Below are 18,079 nucleotides of genomic sequence, written 5' to 3'. Positions count from 1 at the left end.
GTGAAATATATATGCATAAATATATATATATATTTAATAGAATTTACTTTTTCAGAGTGTCAGTATAAGTGCTCTTCCATGTGTTGAATTTGATTTACTCAACATAAATGATTTTGCATAAAAACACACAAAATAGCGTAAATATTCCAATTGGTTAATTCATGTCAATTAAAACATAGAAATAAATAGAAAAGTTTTAAAATATGTCTATTTTCGTGTGAATGCATTCATTTGTATTTTGTGTTTACTGCTACTTGTGTCTCAAGTTACACAACTGAGAGGTTTCCTTTAGACACACTCTTGAAAGTAGAGCTGCAACGATAAGTCGATCAACAGAAAATTAATCAGTGACCGTTTTAATAATCAGTGAATAGTTTGTCGTTTAACAAAAAATGACAAAATTTTCTGGTTCCGGCTTCTTAAATGTGAATATTTTTTGGTTGCTTTAGTCCTCTATGATAGTAAGCTGAAAATATTTGGGTTGTGGACAAAACGAGACATTTTGGGTTGCATCTTGGGCTTTAAAGAGCAATGATCGGAAAAGTTTCACAATTTTCTGACATTTCGATAGATGAATCGATGATGAAAATAATCTTTAGTTGCAGCCCTACTTTAAAGCCCCTTTGTGTAGGATTCAAAAAGTATGGTGATTTTCAGTGGTATGTTGAATAAATACACGGAGGCAGAGAGCAAGACATGCTGCTGTAGTACACAGTGCCTCATATTTCTTCCAAGACTTAAACCATCAGAATCATTTTAAAGATGCAGAAAAATCCTACACACAGGGGTTTTAACTAGTTTTACAGACAGACCTGTGGCTGTAAGTTCTCCTCTTGATATCCAGCATGAAGACAACCCTGCCCCGCTGATGACGAGGACACACTGAGACACAAACAGACAGCGAAGGACCACGATGACAAGTGCACATTTGGAACGGCGCTACAAAAAAGGCCAAAGTTTGGTCTTGTCAAACACGACCCTCAGTAGACCGAAATCATTTTCAAGGCATCACAGATGCAACAATTCATTGAAAAAAAAAAAGGATTTTACCCTGCCCCAAGAAAGAATCAGGTCCAACCAATCACTGAATATTCTAAATGCTGTGTGATGATTGAAAATACTTCTTTTAGGCACAGTGATGTTCTCCCGTTCTGTCTGACACTACCTGCTGGGACATGAGGTGAAATTAAAATTCTTATATTCAATATAAGATATGATCCCTTTTCTACTCATAGAGGACAAATAAAAATCTCTGGGGTGTTTGGGTTGGAGTTGGAGTGTTGGGGTTTGAGTTATCTTCCACACTCTTTCACCCAGCGTCTCTCCGTCCTGATTTGTCCAGAGGCGAGTGCAGACAGGTGTGGGTGGGCTTGGCCATGATGCTTCATCACCTGCTTCTTCTCTACTGTCTACTGTTGAAACTGGAGTTGGCGCTACTGCAGCTTTCCTCATAAGTGGGCGGGGGCTCTGTAACACACAAAGGCAAAAAGTAAATACGGTAAAATCAGTAATACAGTTGAAGTCCTGCGCCTTCTCCTAGCCTCTGTTCCACCAGTATCTGTAGGTCATTCTTTCATCAGTCTATCTGAAAATCTGAAGCATGTTCCTGTCATTTTCTGTCCATATTTTAACATAAAATAAAATCTACTATTCTACTACTCTAAGTTGATTGTGATTTATAAAAAGGAAAATGCATGCAGACGTGCATTTGCACTGTTTTATAAATCTTATTTTCATTTTTTGGAGTATGCCATTTCTTGGTATGGATCCTATGCACTGTTTCATAAATGTGGCCTCAGGTCATTGGTCACTTGCATTCATTTGAATTTTAAAAGTAGTTGTCTTCCCTAACTAGCCTAGGGGGGCATTTAACAGCTCTCACCATAGCAAGGTGTTTAAAATGTTACAAAAAAAAACTGGAGCCCCAAAGTCTCAGTTTCATATCGTCCCTCAACAGAACTGTAATTTCAGCTGCTAGCCATTTTGGGGACATCATAAATAAATAAATGTTGTGCTTATGAAAGGTCAAAGAGTAACCTGAAACAATTTACAGATACCTGCTTGTTTTCCAGGACATTTTGGCGTTTTCAGGACTTTTCCATGATTAGAAAGTTGTATTACGGAATTTTCAAGAGTGAGTGGGCACACATACAGATTTTGTCTGTGTTAAAAGTGACATAACGTTGCATCCACAGCTCTGTGGTACTATTGTCTGATATGTGATTTGAGCAAGGTGACTGTAAGATTACTTCTGTGTTTGTCTTATTATGGTTTATCAATAGGAAGGACATATAACAAAATTATTACAATAGTCCACTGCTGACAGAACATCAGCCAGGGTGTATCTGGTTTTAGAAAGAACTTGTTGCTTGATTTGACTGGTGAAAAAAACAAAAAGGATATTCAAAGCATCAACTTTGATAAAGATGACAAACTCATATGAATATTTAGTCAATATCATCTACTGTATGTCCCTGCATGCATCTGTGTATGTGTTCGTGTGCAGGATTATATTAAGATCTAACCGTGAGGGTAGTCCCAGCTGCTGTACTCTGGAGGGAGAATGAGAGAACAGGAAGTGGGGACAGGAGTGACGTTTCCCTCTGTAAAGAAAGGTATGGTAGCCCCGGTGGACACGCAGAACAGGGGAGCTGACGCGTCGGGCCGTCTGCGGCCGGGAGGCAGCGCTGCGCCGGGGGCGTGACCGAAGGCGCTCGGGGACATGGTGACCGGCTGACCTGAGGGATCCTGCTGAGAGTGACTCTTGGTGGGAATCTCCTCACTGGCCACACCACCTGCGCACAACCCCTCCCCTAGGTCCTCCTCCACCGGTGGGGCACTGGGTGTCACCCCTGCCATGCTGGCCGCACCACAGCAGTCCGGACTAGAGGCAATGGGCCTCGACGGAGACAAGTTGACAGCGATGTTCCCGATGTAGATGGGCAGAGTGACGACTGTGTCTGGAGATTTTAGTGATACCTGTAACACAAACACGGACTTATGAATAAAGCACAGGCCTCAATTAGATTTTACATTTATGCTGCAATATGATTATGGCTCATTACCATTAGTTTTTAGTTTTTATTAAAATATATACTATTTGCAAAACAGTTTACCAGTTTAAAGAAATTATTTAGCCTTTTTTTAAAAGTAAAAAATAAATTATAGCATAATAAATTAGAGCACATTTATTTGTCTGTGTTTACATTTACACAACGCTGAACATAATTAGGTTATTCTACATTTACTTTTGTAAATGTGATTGGAAAGCTGACAAAAGGGAAAAAAAACAAAGCTGCAAAAAAGTTGATCCAAAAGAGAAAACAGGAACAGCCTGAACCACCAAGTACATAATCACTATAATATTTCAATAATATCACTTTATGTCACAGTTCTCTACAGTGAGTTTATAATGAGTGAGGGTCATCAAGAATTCACTGGTTCACAAAGAGGGACTTGTGTCCTTTAAGTACACAAGTAAAAAAACAATACAACAAAATACCATGAACTGTGGAAGTCAGAGGGGAAGTTCAATCATTTTGTCTACACTTATATAAGTTGTGCCAGCTTATAAAGCTATAATATAGTGTTTGAAACAAACACACACACACACACACACACACACACACACACTGACCTGAATGAAATAGTCGATATCTATGAGGCCACAGCAGGCCAGCGCTGACTGAGGAAGAGGAGGGACGATGATCTGCTCCCTCCACTCTGCGTGTTTTCCTGCTTTCACTCCAGCTCCCTCCACCTCCGCAATGGTCCGCAGGTCAAACACAGGCCGCTTGGTCTTATAGGTCACTTTCTGGTGTGCACAAAAAAAAATCATATCCAGACATAAAAAGATGTGATAGTGTCTTCCAACCACTTCATCCACCTCTGGCTTATTGCAAGGAAAAACGTTCTTTTGAAACGGATCAAGGAAACCTCTATTACTGTTATCTTGGGGTATAGAGATTTTATGTGCACCCACATGAAAGGATTAGTTCTATGAATGGTTATGTTTGAAGCTTCCGAGTCCCAGCAGAGATTTATAATACATCTCTAAAAGGTCAATACCCTCTAAAATGGAAATTTCCAGGGGGCAGTTCACACTGGCTGTGCTCATACTGGTATTTGGGATTCAGCAAAGACTATGAAGATGCACATCTGTGGGTTGAAGAGGTGGGATGATGTTTAGAAGTGTTGTGTTCCATATTTTATTTTATGATCTATTTTCTTTAGTTCTTTCAACTCAATGCATTTTTCAGTGCACCTGTTCTGTACTCAACACCTGCAAATCCAATAAAGACAAAATCATATTTCTAAAGATGACTTACTGTAGGAAATATGTTATCTTATTTAGAAAAAGAAAAGGTGATCAAAACCATAATTATATCCAATAATCCAGCAGCTACCTGTATGAGACTGGCCAGTACATATCCCGTGTCCTTCCCAGACTTGTTGTGGATCTCGGTGGCTAACTTGATCACCTGACCGGGGATGTAACCCCTGAGGTCACTGCGAGCTTTCAGCATCAGGGTCCCTGTCTTCACCAGGAGGTAGTTGAACTTCTTAGTGATCACAGCGTAACTCGAATGCTGCAGAGACAGAGTCACAGGATAATTGCTTGTTTGTGCTTTGCCTCATTAGCTGATAATCTTTTCCTGCTCAGTTCCAGAGTATCAGAGATCTCAGACATGACAGGAAGAGAGTGAACAGTAAATAATGCAAGGGAGTAAAGAAAAAAACGAATATGATCCTCCTCCATGAAATCAAATAAGCCTAAACCGAGATAAAGGTTGATCAAATAAAGAGATGCATTACAGCTCTTCAAAAGACAAAATGGCAAGATTTTAGTTTGTAAGGGATAAAAATGAGCAGAGAAATTATGACAAAATAGACAGATCTGTGCATCAAACTTACGTCAATGTCAGGCACCTCATTGAGGTTGAGCAGGTTGAGTAGGTAGAAGGGCTTCTGGGATTTGTAGTCCTTGGAGAAGCGGGGTGTGTCAATGACTGCCCTCACACGGTAAACAATCTTCCCAAAGGGTCCCTCAAATGAAGTCGGGACAGAGACTGAGGGGGAGGGAAGGAGGCAGGAAGACAACACACACATCAGTTTGACACTGAGGACAGATGCTGACATTTCAGGTGGACTGATTTACATACTAACTGCTAAAGCCCATTCATTTAATAATTTCCACAATGAATGAATGGTCAATTAATGCATGTTCTTTTCCTAATAAATTAAGGATGTGATGCTAGCAAAAGCAATGTTATGTGAATTTCTTCTATATTAGTTCCTAGTTCCAGAGGTGTAAACTGTGTCCTTCTATCAGAGCTGTCAGAAGATGTAAGGAGCCATTCAGACCGATTCCTGCACCTCTTGTCTCATCCTTGTTTTTTGTGACTCGAGAAAAGGACAGTGAAGGAAACAGGGAGGGAAACGGCTGGAGGGCAGGAAATTTAAGAAGAGCGAGATAAAAATATCTTTTTGGGGAGAGAGCAGCCAGACAGACAAAAGCAGAGAGATGTTCAGAGCCAGAGGAGAGGAAAAAAAATACATTGGAATCTAAACATTTTCTGATATTCTGACAAACAATCTGCACATAAATTCCCAAACAGGATGTAGAAAAAGGTGATTAATGTGTTGTCAAAATACAAACCGAGCCACTCTCTCACCCTCACTATTTTAATGTGTTCCTTTTGTTCCCTGATCCTCATTCAGATGGTAATGTCGGTGCAGCCTGCAGCTGCTGCAGGGACAAGTCTGCTGCTGCTGTCAATAAGAATTAACCAGGAGAAGAACGCTGTTGCCGCCTTGTAGCAGACAGCTTGGCAACAGACTGAAGCACTAGGCTGACTTTCCCTGGAGACACACCAGGCTGAGCTGCTCGTGGCTGCTGAAAATGGCAGGGGCATATCTTAATTTCAACAAGCAACCCCTAAAATTTCTTCTTCAGCATGGACTTGTGTATGTAAACACTTGTTGACTGCGGGTCAGAAGACATCTAGGTTAACAGTGCGCTAACAAAGTGAACGTTACGCACACACATAGGAAATTAGTTGTGGGTAGAAATCCTGCTTGGAGGTAACAATATTTTTGATTTTAAAAAGGTCTGGCTGGTCAGGAGAGGCGTCACACATTTCACACATAGTCTGTCTGACGGTACACTCACTGGGTAGCAGCCAATTATGCCCCCCAAAACCCTCCTTCCAGCTCAGTATGGAGGTTTTGAAATTTATCACAGTTGACAGTAAAATTTCAGCAGAAGATCAGCAGTGAGATAGGAGGATATATGGAGATCTTCAGCTATGGAGTTAGCTGCTCACTGGTTATTTGGTTTATTTGTGCAGGGACTCATCTACAAAGTTATACAGTGGCAATCTAATGGTAATAGTATGACTTTTCATTTATTTTGTTCTTCTCTCCTTTCTTCCTGAACTTGTAACTCATGTCCCTTTGGAATGAGGCCATCCACCATATCATCTAACCTTATTTATCCCTCTAAGTGTCCTTGTACTGTGTTTATCTCAGCCTATACCTTCCACTCCTCTTTGAATTTTGTTCTTCCCTCAGTGAGAAATGAACAACACCTGGTGCCTTCACTTCAGATAAAAGGGCTGGGCTTGTTAAAAGAAATGCTCTGTTAGTCCTTTCAGGACAGCTTTGCTAAAAAAAACTGATGTCATGCAACCTTGATCTTCTAACTTTCATAACACATTAATCATTTCTGCTTGCATTATAACTTTTTCTTTAAATAAACAAATGCAAAGAAAATTTCAAAGTAACAGCAAGATGGTACATATCTGAACTAGAAATACCGCCTCGCGGTTGTATGCCTCTGTCAACTAGTCAAGTTGAAGATTACATCCATGTCTGTCCATACTCATAATATTTGTAGTGAAGACTTTGAAGTAATTTAATAAAAAGGTATTAAGTTTGACCTTTGACCACCAGATTCTAATCTGTTCATCCCTGAGTCCAAGTGGATGTTTGTGCCAGACATGATGAAATTCCCTTTATGCGTTCCTGAGATATCACGTTCATGAGAATGGGACGGACATGAGGTCAGTGACCTTGACCTTTGACCACCAAAATCTAATCAGTTCATCTTTGAATCCAAGTGGATGTTTGTGCCAAATTTGAAGAAATTCCCTCAAGGCATTCCTGAGATATCGCATTCGTCAGAGAATGGGAAGGACGTGAGGTCACAGTGACCTTGACCTTTGACCATCAAAATCTTTTGTGTGAAATTTCATAATTAGCATATGAATTCTTGAGATATGCCCAAAAACGTGTTTTTTTGAGGTCAAAGTGACCTTGACCTTTGACCACCGCAATCTAATCATTTCATCATTGAGTCTAAGTGGACATTTTTGCCAAATTTGAAGAAATTCACTCAAGGTGTTCCCGAAATATCACGTTCACAAGAATGGGATGGACTGATGGACAAACAACTCGACAAACATGATGCCTCCACGGCTGGTGTCGGAGGGAGGCATAAAAATTTCATTATGTACAAATAAAATAAAAAATGTGGACTTGTCATCAGAAATGTATTTGTGTGCTCTGTTATTGACAATTTTCTCCAAAGCACTAACTTGTACTATCTGGTGTCAGGTGGTAAAGCCTTGAAACTGACTTTGACTTACAAAACAAACTGACACCATCAAAGATACACAGATACCAAACTAGTTGCTAATACTCTTTGTGGACTGTTGTGGCTTATTCTTAAATTATGTATTTATTATTTATTTTGACAAATGACCTGCAATAAATCCTACCATCTTGAGGGTTATTTTTTGCTGTAGATGGGTTGAGAGAATTAACGGTTAACTATATGAACAAGGGTAGAATAAATATTAGAAACACCCCTCATTATAACACAATAAAATTCAACAGCACCACAAACTACAGTCACCGAAATGACCATAAAGTTAAGTCAACATCTCTCGAAAACTGTTTCAACAAAAAATGACTATAATCTTCATGAAGGTAGGATTTATTGCTTGAGTGGTTGTATTAACATTATGTTAGTTTCGGCTAGGTGTACCTGGTAAATTGGTGACGAGGTGTATGTTATTGATGTGAAGGCTTCTACGCAGCTTTTGTCAAGAAATACTTTCTTCAGTACTTATGACTTACAGAAAACACTGCAGCCTGCATATTTCATCAAAGTCTCTTACTACTTTCTTCTTCTTCTTTCTCCCTTAAAAACAACATTGAACTGTTGTTGCCAACGCTATCACACAAACAAGCTTTAAGATCTCTGGCACACCTGCTGTTCTCTAGCACTGAATGTATGTTTTCATATCTGAACAGAGGATTAAAAAAAAGGTGATAAAAAACAAATTATCACCATCACCTCTTTAAATCCTGTGTTAAAACTCAGGTTGGCTCATTTTGCCTTTAAACTTACTAAAAACCTGCTTTGCTTCAGCTCTTTTAAGCACACAAAAGAGCATGACAGTCTGTTTTAAGTGCCAGCAGGAGGCAGTAGGAGACACCTTATTCTCCAATGATCCACTTATCTCTAGCTGATTGTTAACATGCCCTGTGCTGTTGCTCTCAAGTCAGAGAGCCCGCAAGGAGGGGAGGGCGAAGCATGGGGGCATGAAGACCAATTAAACAGTGACTGCACAACAGGAGAGGGAACTAAAAATAACCCCAAAGCCTCCCTGTGCTCCAGCCCACGCCTGAGAGAGTATAAGATACCAGACAGACACTGCATGGTGTGTGCCCTCACAGGTGCCAAGTATGTTCAGCTGATCGTTGTGTTATTTGCATAGTCATGGTTTAGTAATTTTTTGCCAGCCTTCAGAAAAAAATGTACTTTTTTTTGTGATTGAAGAATGTGCTTGTGTCACATGGAGTAAAGACTTTATGATGCCGAGGCTTCACATTAGCATGCTCCTCCTGTACCTTTTAAACATTAACTACGTTATGAGCCTTCACATACCATCGGCATCACAGATCTCTGCGCGTCTGCTTTGTGTCAGACACAAAGGGTGTAAATATTTTGTCAGTGCACATGCTGAGGAAAGTCCCAGGTTATCAGAGTTTATCGCACCTGCACACTCCTTACACTGACGTCATCTGGACTTCTGATAAAGCAGGTCCATAAGAAAACAATTATGGATACTGAGAGTGTGCCCTTCACATAGAGGAATGTGGTGAAACAGGTCACTGAGGTTAATCCCACACTCACCTGGAATGACAAACTGGAAAGGGAAATTGTGTTCGCCAGCTGCCAGAGTTCCTGCAAAAGAGGAGGGTTTATCAGTTACACATCAGACAGAAAGAAAAGAAAAAAATGCAAATTCTGCTACAGTGATAATTCTCAGGGTTTGTGTTTATTCTAGCTTCACATATTCCTTAGTAAACAGTTGTCCAGGTGATGCCGTGACTGTTGGGCTCATCTGCTTTACCAGTGGGAGTCACTGAGACAACAAGGCTTTGTTGTTCAAAGACAGCTGAGCTAAGATGTCTTTTATAGTTAACGGAACTTGCAACTGAAACTAATCATCCAGTGTCAGAGGAAGTGATTAACTGTTGGGAGTGTAATAGCCTACATGTGTAGCTGCCAAAGTTGGAGCATTTCTCAGCAACGTTAATCAATGATTTACAAGCACAGCGGGACCAGCAGTGATCGACCCAAGACTCTGAGTGCACTCTTCTGCACCGTTACAACAGCTACAAGTCAGCATCAGTGTGCCAAGTCTGCCCTTTTTAGATTAAAGAATAAGACTGGCTTTATTCTATATTTTCCTTTATTGTCAACAACCCTGTCTGTGGCACTCAGCCCCAACTCCTCTGGTTCCTACTGAAGACATATAAATCTTATGAAATGTGTGATAAATATATTCTTTCATTTTTAAAAGGGGCTCAGCAATTTCCCCAAGCAGCTGGGCACTGTAGTTTTTAGTAAACCTATTCAAATAGAAGTCAGTAGCAAACTTGTTAGGGACTATTTTCAGGTGCAGATTAATACATATTTGCTGCTCTAGAGAGTTTTTACAGCAGCAGGACAGTGTGTGTGGGGGATTCACAAAATAAACTACAGTGTGTATGTTTATTTTAATGAGGGAATATGTCAGCCAGTGTAACAGTGTGGCTCACTGATGTGTTTTTAATATTTTTTGACAACAATGGAGCTCTACAGCACAGAGGAATAAGATATATCAGGCTTTGGATGCACAGACAATACTTGTAAGTAGATCAGTTCACTGTTGGTTTTGTTTTTTCATGGGATTTGTTGATAATAAACATATAGAATATTTCCAGCCTTATTCTTTAAAGATGTTGGCATAAACAAAAGGTATACAGGGAAAGACGAGAAAGAAAGTGCTATGAACAGGAGTTCTATCAAGCAGCAGTGCAGAGGGCTGCAAACTTTGTATGTTATCAGACAACACAGAGTGAACTGAAGCAGAATTCACTGGGGGGTTTCAGAAATACATGTGGCATTTTGAGGATGGAAGGAAGTGCTTTGAAATATGAAGATGTGTTTTGGAAGAAAACAATAAAACTGCAAACCCAGAATAAGAATTTGTATCCACAAAATAGGAGCTCAGCTTTTATCTCAGTTATTCAGACATTGCCTGGTTATTACAATGTTCGCTGCAATCAATACGACACCAGCTGGCTGCAGAACTCGACGTCTCCAAGTTTGCCAAGAAACTAAATCTTTAACAAAATTGCAATTCATTCAATTACATAATTGTGAAGAGAATTTTTCAATCTTGTATACTTCACAAGCTCAACTGAATTTATAACAAGAGAATAAGACCTTTCCATCTCCGTCAGACTTAGAGCACCTTGAGCCAATGAGATGATTAATTCTCTACGTGAGCTGACAGCCCAATTAAATTCTTCCAGACAGCAAAATGTCTCACCTCATTAGGGACAAGCACAACTTTTTCCACTGGTCTCAATTCAGTAGGGGAAGTGCACAGACTGGTTGTGTGTTCATTTACATTTTCATGTTTATTGCTAGAGGAAGCAGTCAAGCTTTCAACCAGCACTGTGCAGGTGCAACACCTACTATAGATACTCAACTAAAGTGGCTAAACTCTACAGGTATAGAAAGAAAAATATTAAAGCCCTCAGCATACAAACCCTTCACTTTGAATATCCATCGAACCTATAACAATCCTAGACTATTAAAACCCATTGCATACTTACAGTACTAGTCACTGCTAAGACTATATAATTACACTCAAGGGAAAGGGCAAAACTATCAGTAGTCTACTGGCTGAAAGTTAAAAACAGAACAGTCCAGTTTTGAAAAAAAAAAAACGCTAAAACTCAACCAAACAAACTTAAAAATATACTTATATATACTGTAATAGACTCATGGCTCATATTCCTGTACCTTAAGAGATGATCCCTCTCATTACTACATCTGCCATATCTCACACTTTTTAAATATCCAACACAGCCAACTTGTGGGTTGTAGGAGGTGTGACAACCCCTGGTGTCGTCTGTTTTGCTGAGTGATTCACCTGCCTGTTTGCTGTACTGCTGTACAGGTGGTCATTAGCGCAACTGGGAACACTTGAAAGTAAAGTCAGTCACCTGAGGGTGTTCCCAGGTTACTGTTATAGGTCCTGGCTGCAGCACCCCTCACCCACCCCGGAAGTAAACAAGCAGCCATTACTATGGTGGCACCTTCAAACCCAGTATACTGTAATGTATGTAAATGACTTTACTTTTTAACTGCTTTTGTCTAAGACATCCTGTAGAATCTGTTACACGTTAAAAATATAGACATTGAATGTCATTTAAATTAAAGGTACAATCTGAAAACCTTTCACAAAGTTTCACTCAGCTTTTAAGATTTTTTTTCTGTTCTGTGCTGTTATCAGTTCCTCCAACAATAATCGGAAAAAACAGAAGGCAAATCCACTGCTTGTCATTTTTGAAATAAATTTTACTTTAAATCTTCACAAGCATTTTGAGCAGTATGCCAGCAAAGGACTGACCCAAGCCGTGTGCTGCACAGGGCCAATGGTGAGCAGCCAATCCACATATCTCTTGCTAGCTGGATACTCTCTTGTGTTTCCAAGCCAACATTCCACTTTCACACTATCATGTGTTTCAGATTTTTATTAAATGATGCATTTCTTCTCATTACAATGGTCAGTTGAAATCATGGTTCAGTTTGTGTATTTACAGGTATAAAATAGTGTGTACTGCCAGCTGGTTTAATTCCTTCGCATCACTTTGATATCCACATCATGGAGGTTGGACAGAGGCGGTACATTAATCTTATTTTTTCCAAAGTCTGTGTCTTAACTGCTTTACACTAGCGTTTTACTGAACAACTGCCACAGTCACACAGGCTACGCTTATCTGTCGGAGGGGCAACTGCCAACCGTGATTAATCCAAACCTCACTGCTTTCACTGTCTGTGAATGTGTTCAGTTCACTGGATTTGTCTTTAGGACAATGGGCAGTGATAACTCTCTTTATCTATAATTATTTCTCCTTGACCCTGTGTTGACCTAGTGATGTTGTTTTTAGACACTGTTGGAGTTTGACTTTATTTCCAAGTAAATTATCTCAACAAATATAGAATGGTTTTACATGTAATTTGGTGTAGATGTTAATGAATCCTGATGACTTTAATGATCAACTGACTTTAAATCTGGCAACACTTACATTACCGTTGGACAAAATGTCCGCTCGTCTAACACAGTTGATGATATCATGATTGCTAGCATGGCTGTAAAGAGATGAAGTAAAACGTCCAGGTTCTAGAGTAAGAAAAACTCATTACTAAAAATACAGCCCTGGAACATAACCTTGGTCAACACTTATGGTGGTGTATTGTTTATTTGATATCTCAGTTTTTATCAGCCTTTATCACACACCGTTTCCCAAAAGCCCTGCACCTTCGGAGGTTAAACGCCACTAGTTCCTTGGGCTGGCTAGCTCCAGGTGGCACAGGCTAGTTCAGACATCAGGGTTTCCCATACATTCATTTATCTGTGGCAGCATCAACATTGCCCGCCACATATTGATTTTCTATTTTTGGAGTTGCTGGGAATTCCTGTCGTCCTGTAACGTTAAATTAATTTTGGGACAAATTACACATTAAAAGAGAATAAGGGAGTGAGCAACATTTTAGTCTTGCGATACCAGACAATCGGAGATCTCTGCCTACTGAAAGCTGGGGATTTCTTGATGCTCAGTAGCTCCTTGAATGGTAGCAAGAAGAGACGCTAACAAACCTTCGTCCTTTACATTTTGTCAAGGACACACCCTACTGGAAATTATGCTCTACCCACATTCTCCTCCGTAGCGAATTGCATGTGACCGCCCCAGTATGAAGGGCTGTCCTAAAGATGTTGGCTTGGTTTTGTTCTGTGATGTAGGATTTTTTAAAACTCTCTAATTGTTTCCACCCAGTTTTAACAACCAAACCTGGGAGATTGTCCTCTGTCTCTTTGAGCGAAGCGTTTAGAGACTGACCTATGAGTCTAGCAACATTTAGGATGACATATTATGTGTTCCCACGTTGGAAAAACTCCACGGGAGCTTCTTTGAATGCCAAGAACTTGATCATCATTTTTGGAAATGATGACAAATACTGTCTGTGCAGAGATGTGTGAAGTAGTAGTATTAAGAAGTAAAATATAAAAAATACAGGAAATACTACAATAAATCTCCCTTATTCGTGGTCTAAATATGAAGCAAGCCTTCAGTGGAACCACAATCACACACCAGCAGTGAGAGTGAGATCCTTATTTCCTGAAGGTCATTAACCGAGATCAGTGACAGGATGAAGAGCGGACGCTGACATCACTGGTCTTTACTCCTCCAACCGTCAAGCATCCGTGGCATACCACATTATCAGTCACCCACAGTGAGCGTCGCTTGTTTTGTGCAAGAGTGTGTATGTGAGTGTGTGTGGTGATCTTCTGTCACCCCTCCTGTCTCGCTCTCTCTGTGTTGCTCGGCCCTTGGGGGCAGAGCAGCCCATTTTCGGAAGAGAATGGGATACGGAAAAATGGCAGAGATAAAGCGGAGCACAGAGGGAGGGTGTGTAATGAATTATTTATGTCCTCCTCCGTTTGGAGTGCGCCTGGTGTTTTACAATATGCTGTGGGTGTGTGTGTATGTGTACAGAGGTGTTGAATGGGTTTTAATATTGCTTCAGAGATCTCCTCGTCCATATTATTTTGCAGATGTGGTATGTGTTTTTTATTTCTCATATCTATCGCTTAAAAGTTTTTGCATACTAGAAAGTCACAAACTCTTACTGGGAAAGAACCAAAATATCCTGCACTCTGTCGATCACTTGAAAGGTACTTCAACAGCGTGCATGATTTTTTTAATTCTTTCATGTCACAATTTTTTGAGACTACTAATGAAACAATACCATTTTTTGATACTTTACTTTGAGAAATATGAATTAAAAAAGTAAATTCACCTTTTTTCATTTAACCAAAAATTAAATGTCTTAACACAAGCAGCTGTACAAGAATTTTGCCTTAATAAAGTAGTGTAAAACTGGCTTTATTTAAATTTAAATTGGGCACTTATGATCAAAAAATAAACAAGAAAGAAAAGAAAGACAAGAAAGACCAGAAATTCACTGCAAACTTTCATCACTTGAGTTTTCAGTAGTTGGTGTGTGGACACATTTTGGGAAGTACCAAAAATGTTGACGTTTGATAACTAGCCTGTAAGTAACGTTTTACCTTCACTGCAAGTTTCACTTCTATGCATGCACCATTCTAAGCTAATATAGTAGTATGGCAACAGGTCTGCATGTTCCTGTGTGAGATGGGTGTGTTCATGTTTATGCCTGGTTTTTTTGGGTCGGTTTGAATAACCTGTGCCCGCTTTGTGGGCAAATTTTCACTTCTCTTTTACATCCTGTTTGACATTTGATCTAGAATCATAACTCACTCACTCACATCAACTGGAAATCACTTTAAATGATACAATAATTCAAGTTCCTGTAGTTGAATTTGTCTTAATCTCTTGAGCTGATGGAAGAGAAACAGAAATACTGTAAGAAATTATATATCAAAGTATTTTACAAAATCTCCAGCGTAACAAGACATTTCATCTTTTCTTCAGCCTCAGGATCTTATTTCTGTTTCAACACGTGAACTCCCCTCTTATTTATCTTGAAATGGAGCAGAGCCTAAACTTACTTTGAATTCCTTGAAGATAACTACACGGTATCACCACACACCAGAGTCACACTGGAAACAAGCAGAAGAATCCAATATCTTTGATTTTTTTTCCACTTACTTCAAGTCCCCCAAATTATAAAATACATTTCTTTCTCATTTACACCTAGTAGTCCCCAATGCAAACACTGTATTTTCCTTTCTACTCTCTCACCGGAAGGGAAATCTAGATGTTGCTGTCAACTGTTTCCATATAGAATATTTCTTCAGTGGAAAGTATTTTGAATGAAAACCTTTTCCCTGTGTAATACAGGTTTCTATGCTATACTAGTCAGTGGTGGAAGAAGCATCCTTTACTTATGTACAATTAATGCATTTAAAATAGTACACAAGTAAAAGTCAGTAGTTAAAAAAAGTGTTAGCAGTAAATTGTATTTAAGCATCAAAAGTAAAAGGAGTCATTATAAATAATGGCCCTGTGCAGTGTTATTTTGTATTTCCTCTATTCTTCAGTAATGGTGCATGCAGAATGTAGTACAGTATATAGTATATACAGAGGTTGTATATATAATATATATATATAGAGAGAGTAACACATGTTGAAGGACACAGTCCTGAGACAGAGTGAATGAGAGTTAAACATTGAACTGCTTCGTGGTGTTCTAACCAGCATGGATTACATGCTCTAATGACTGTTAAAAGTCCCACAGTGCACTTTGCATTTACAACAGATTTCATGCATGCACGGCACATTTCACCTTCTGGCTGTAGGCAGTATCGACAACACATACAAAAGATGGAAGATCACGCTCACAACAAAAGGTCCTGTAAGCCCTCGTTTCCGCAGGCGAGCTGGGCCTCAGTGCTGCAGGGGAAGGCGCTGGGGGGGAGTGGTTGGAGGAGGGGGGGGGGGAGGGGGGTGTAAACCTGTCCTCTGTGGAGCATATCTAACATTCTCATTTGGAGACTTGGTGGACACTGATGACCATGTCTCACCTTGGAGAAGTGTCATGCAGTGAGGCAGGCTGGAACATCTCTGCAGGAGACTGTTACTCTGACTGATTGAGACTTTAACTCCTCACTACTGGGCCGAAAAAACCTGCTGCTGACACCTAATTCATTGTGAGATTAAACCTGTTCCTGCACATTTCCCATAAACTAAATGAGGTGAAAGACAGGAACCTTCAGTCACGCCACAGTGTTGTTATGGCGGGGAGGTTGGGTTTCTGACATTTCAATGTCCTCCGGGGTGACGAATAAATCGGTTTGTTTCATATGGAGGATGTCAGCAGAGACACATGCACATGATGATTATGTGCTGTACTTTTAAATGACTGTAACAGTGTTTTTACATGTATAGACCACTATCTACAAGTCACATATATTTGAGGTTTATCATTTAGGGTTGATGTTCCGTTTTTTAATAGTGTGCACAAATAGGAATAAAGATCTACAGCCGCCTGGAAAGTAGGAAAAATGTAACCTGACAAAAACCTGTCTATACTATTGAAAGTTGTCTATGCACCAAATGGGCAAATGAACAAAAATATTGGTGTGGTTCTTTAACTTTAAAATAAAATGTAAAGCCTATATATTACGGTCTCCATTCATGCACCCTTACAGTGTTTTGATGTGCCCTGTTCAATGATCGGGGCTAAATGTGCCATCAACAGAAAAGCTACAAATAAAGTCTTGAGGGTTTTCCTGTCATCACCTTTGTCAGCGACAGACAACGTGCTGTTGAAGTACTGCTCCTCCAGAGTCCACGAGGGGTCGTTCATTTTGTTGGAGATCCCACATGATCCCTGACAGTTCACCTTGATGGCTGTGGAAAGAGGAGAGAGAACAACAGTCAGTCTGCTGTCTGAAAACAAACAGTCCTGTGCAAGTTCACTGGTATTTTCAGATATTTCCAAAATTATTATTAAAAAATAAGTAGGGTTGCAACTAACTGTCATTTTCATTATCTGTTAACTAATCAATTGGTCTATAAAATGTCAGAAAATGGTGAAAAATTAAGGTTATATCTTCCCATTTCAGATGTCTAATTTTTTTCTGACCTATGGCCTATGTCTCACATATGACAAAGAAAATCATTAAATCACAAAACAGCAAACTATTGGCACTTTTCCTTAAAAAATGACTAAAACAATTATTCGATTATCAAAATAGTTGCCGACTGATTACCTGAAAACAGAAATTTAATTGGGACTGAATCTAAATCTTTTACTCCACCAATAATCACAATAAAAGCTTAATCAGACTTAAAAAATGTTGCGTAAAGTCTTCAGTCAGAACATTGACAGAAGTCCTCTTTCTTATTTCTGACTATTGAGCCAAAAAAGCTCTGATTAATTTGGAAAAAGAAAGAAATGTCTCATGTAACCGCTGCCAGTTTGAGCACCACAGTCTGAGAAATACGGACCTCCGGCACAATATACACAAATCAGCACGACAATGATTAACAAGCAAGGACGCCTCACTAAATCATTAGGAGCCCGTGCTGCCGTAGTTGTAAATAATCAGGAGAGGCTGTGAATGGGCTTTCTGTCAACAGATGGGAAAGAGGACAAGTAACTTTATCAGGGAGCTGTTTTGAAAGAAAGAGGTTACTGTGAATAAAGGCCTGGATGCTTCAGGTCTGACTGGTTTAGATTATAACACTGATTGTGCTTCACCTTCAGTAGCTTGTTGTGATGACGATGGCGATGATGCTTAACGCAGATTAGATAAAGCTGACGTCATATCGGGATTACTGATATTACAACAGGATGCATGAATGTAATGTAAATGTAAATAACCGCACAGAGACACATTGTTTTCTGTCAACTGAACCCGACTTCATTGTTTTCCTGCCTGTCGATGTGTACGGTGGCCTCAAAAAAATGCTGAGAAAGCCGTTTTGGGAAAAAAACAAAAAAAAAGTAACTAAG

General features: G+C 39.6%; 1 protein-coding gene across 1 annotated transcript in view; it reads right to left on the bottom strand.

The window, feature by feature from the left end:
- Positions 1 to 664: 664 nt before the first annotated feature.
- The window catches only part of arrdc1b (arrestin domain containing 1b), a 39,826-nt gene continuing 22,411 nt past the window's right edge, over positions 665 to 18,079 (bottom strand). The window contains exons 2-8 of the mRNA XM_044333535.1: positions 16,861 to 16,971; positions 9,206 to 9,256; positions 4,915 to 5,069; positions 4,407 to 4,589; positions 3,638 to 3,814; positions 2,526 to 2,979; positions 665 to 1,467 (exon numbers count right to left, since the gene is read on the bottom strand). Coding sequence (XP_044189470.1) covers positions 1,403 to 1,467; positions 2,526 to 2,979; positions 3,638 to 3,814; positions 4,407 to 4,589; positions 4,915 to 5,069; positions 9,206 to 9,256; positions 16,861 to 16,971 — 1,196 coding nt within the window. The 3' untranslated portion in view covers positions 665 to 1,402. The remainder of the gene's footprint in view (positions 1,468 to 2,525; positions 2,980 to 3,637; positions 3,815 to 4,406; positions 4,590 to 4,914; positions 5,070 to 9,205; positions 9,257 to 16,860; positions 16,972 to 18,079) is intronic.

The sequence above is a fragment of the Thunnus albacares genome, chromosome 18 (genome assembly GCF_914725855.1).
Source record: "Thunnus albacares chromosome 18, fThuAlb1.1, whole genome shotgun sequence".
Classification (NCBI taxonomy): domain Eukaryota; kingdom Metazoa; phylum Chordata; class Actinopteri; order Scombriformes; family Scombridae; genus Thunnus; species Thunnus albacares.
Note: the sequence above shows the minus strand (reverse complement) of the source record. Positions and strands in the feature narration are given on the sequence as shown.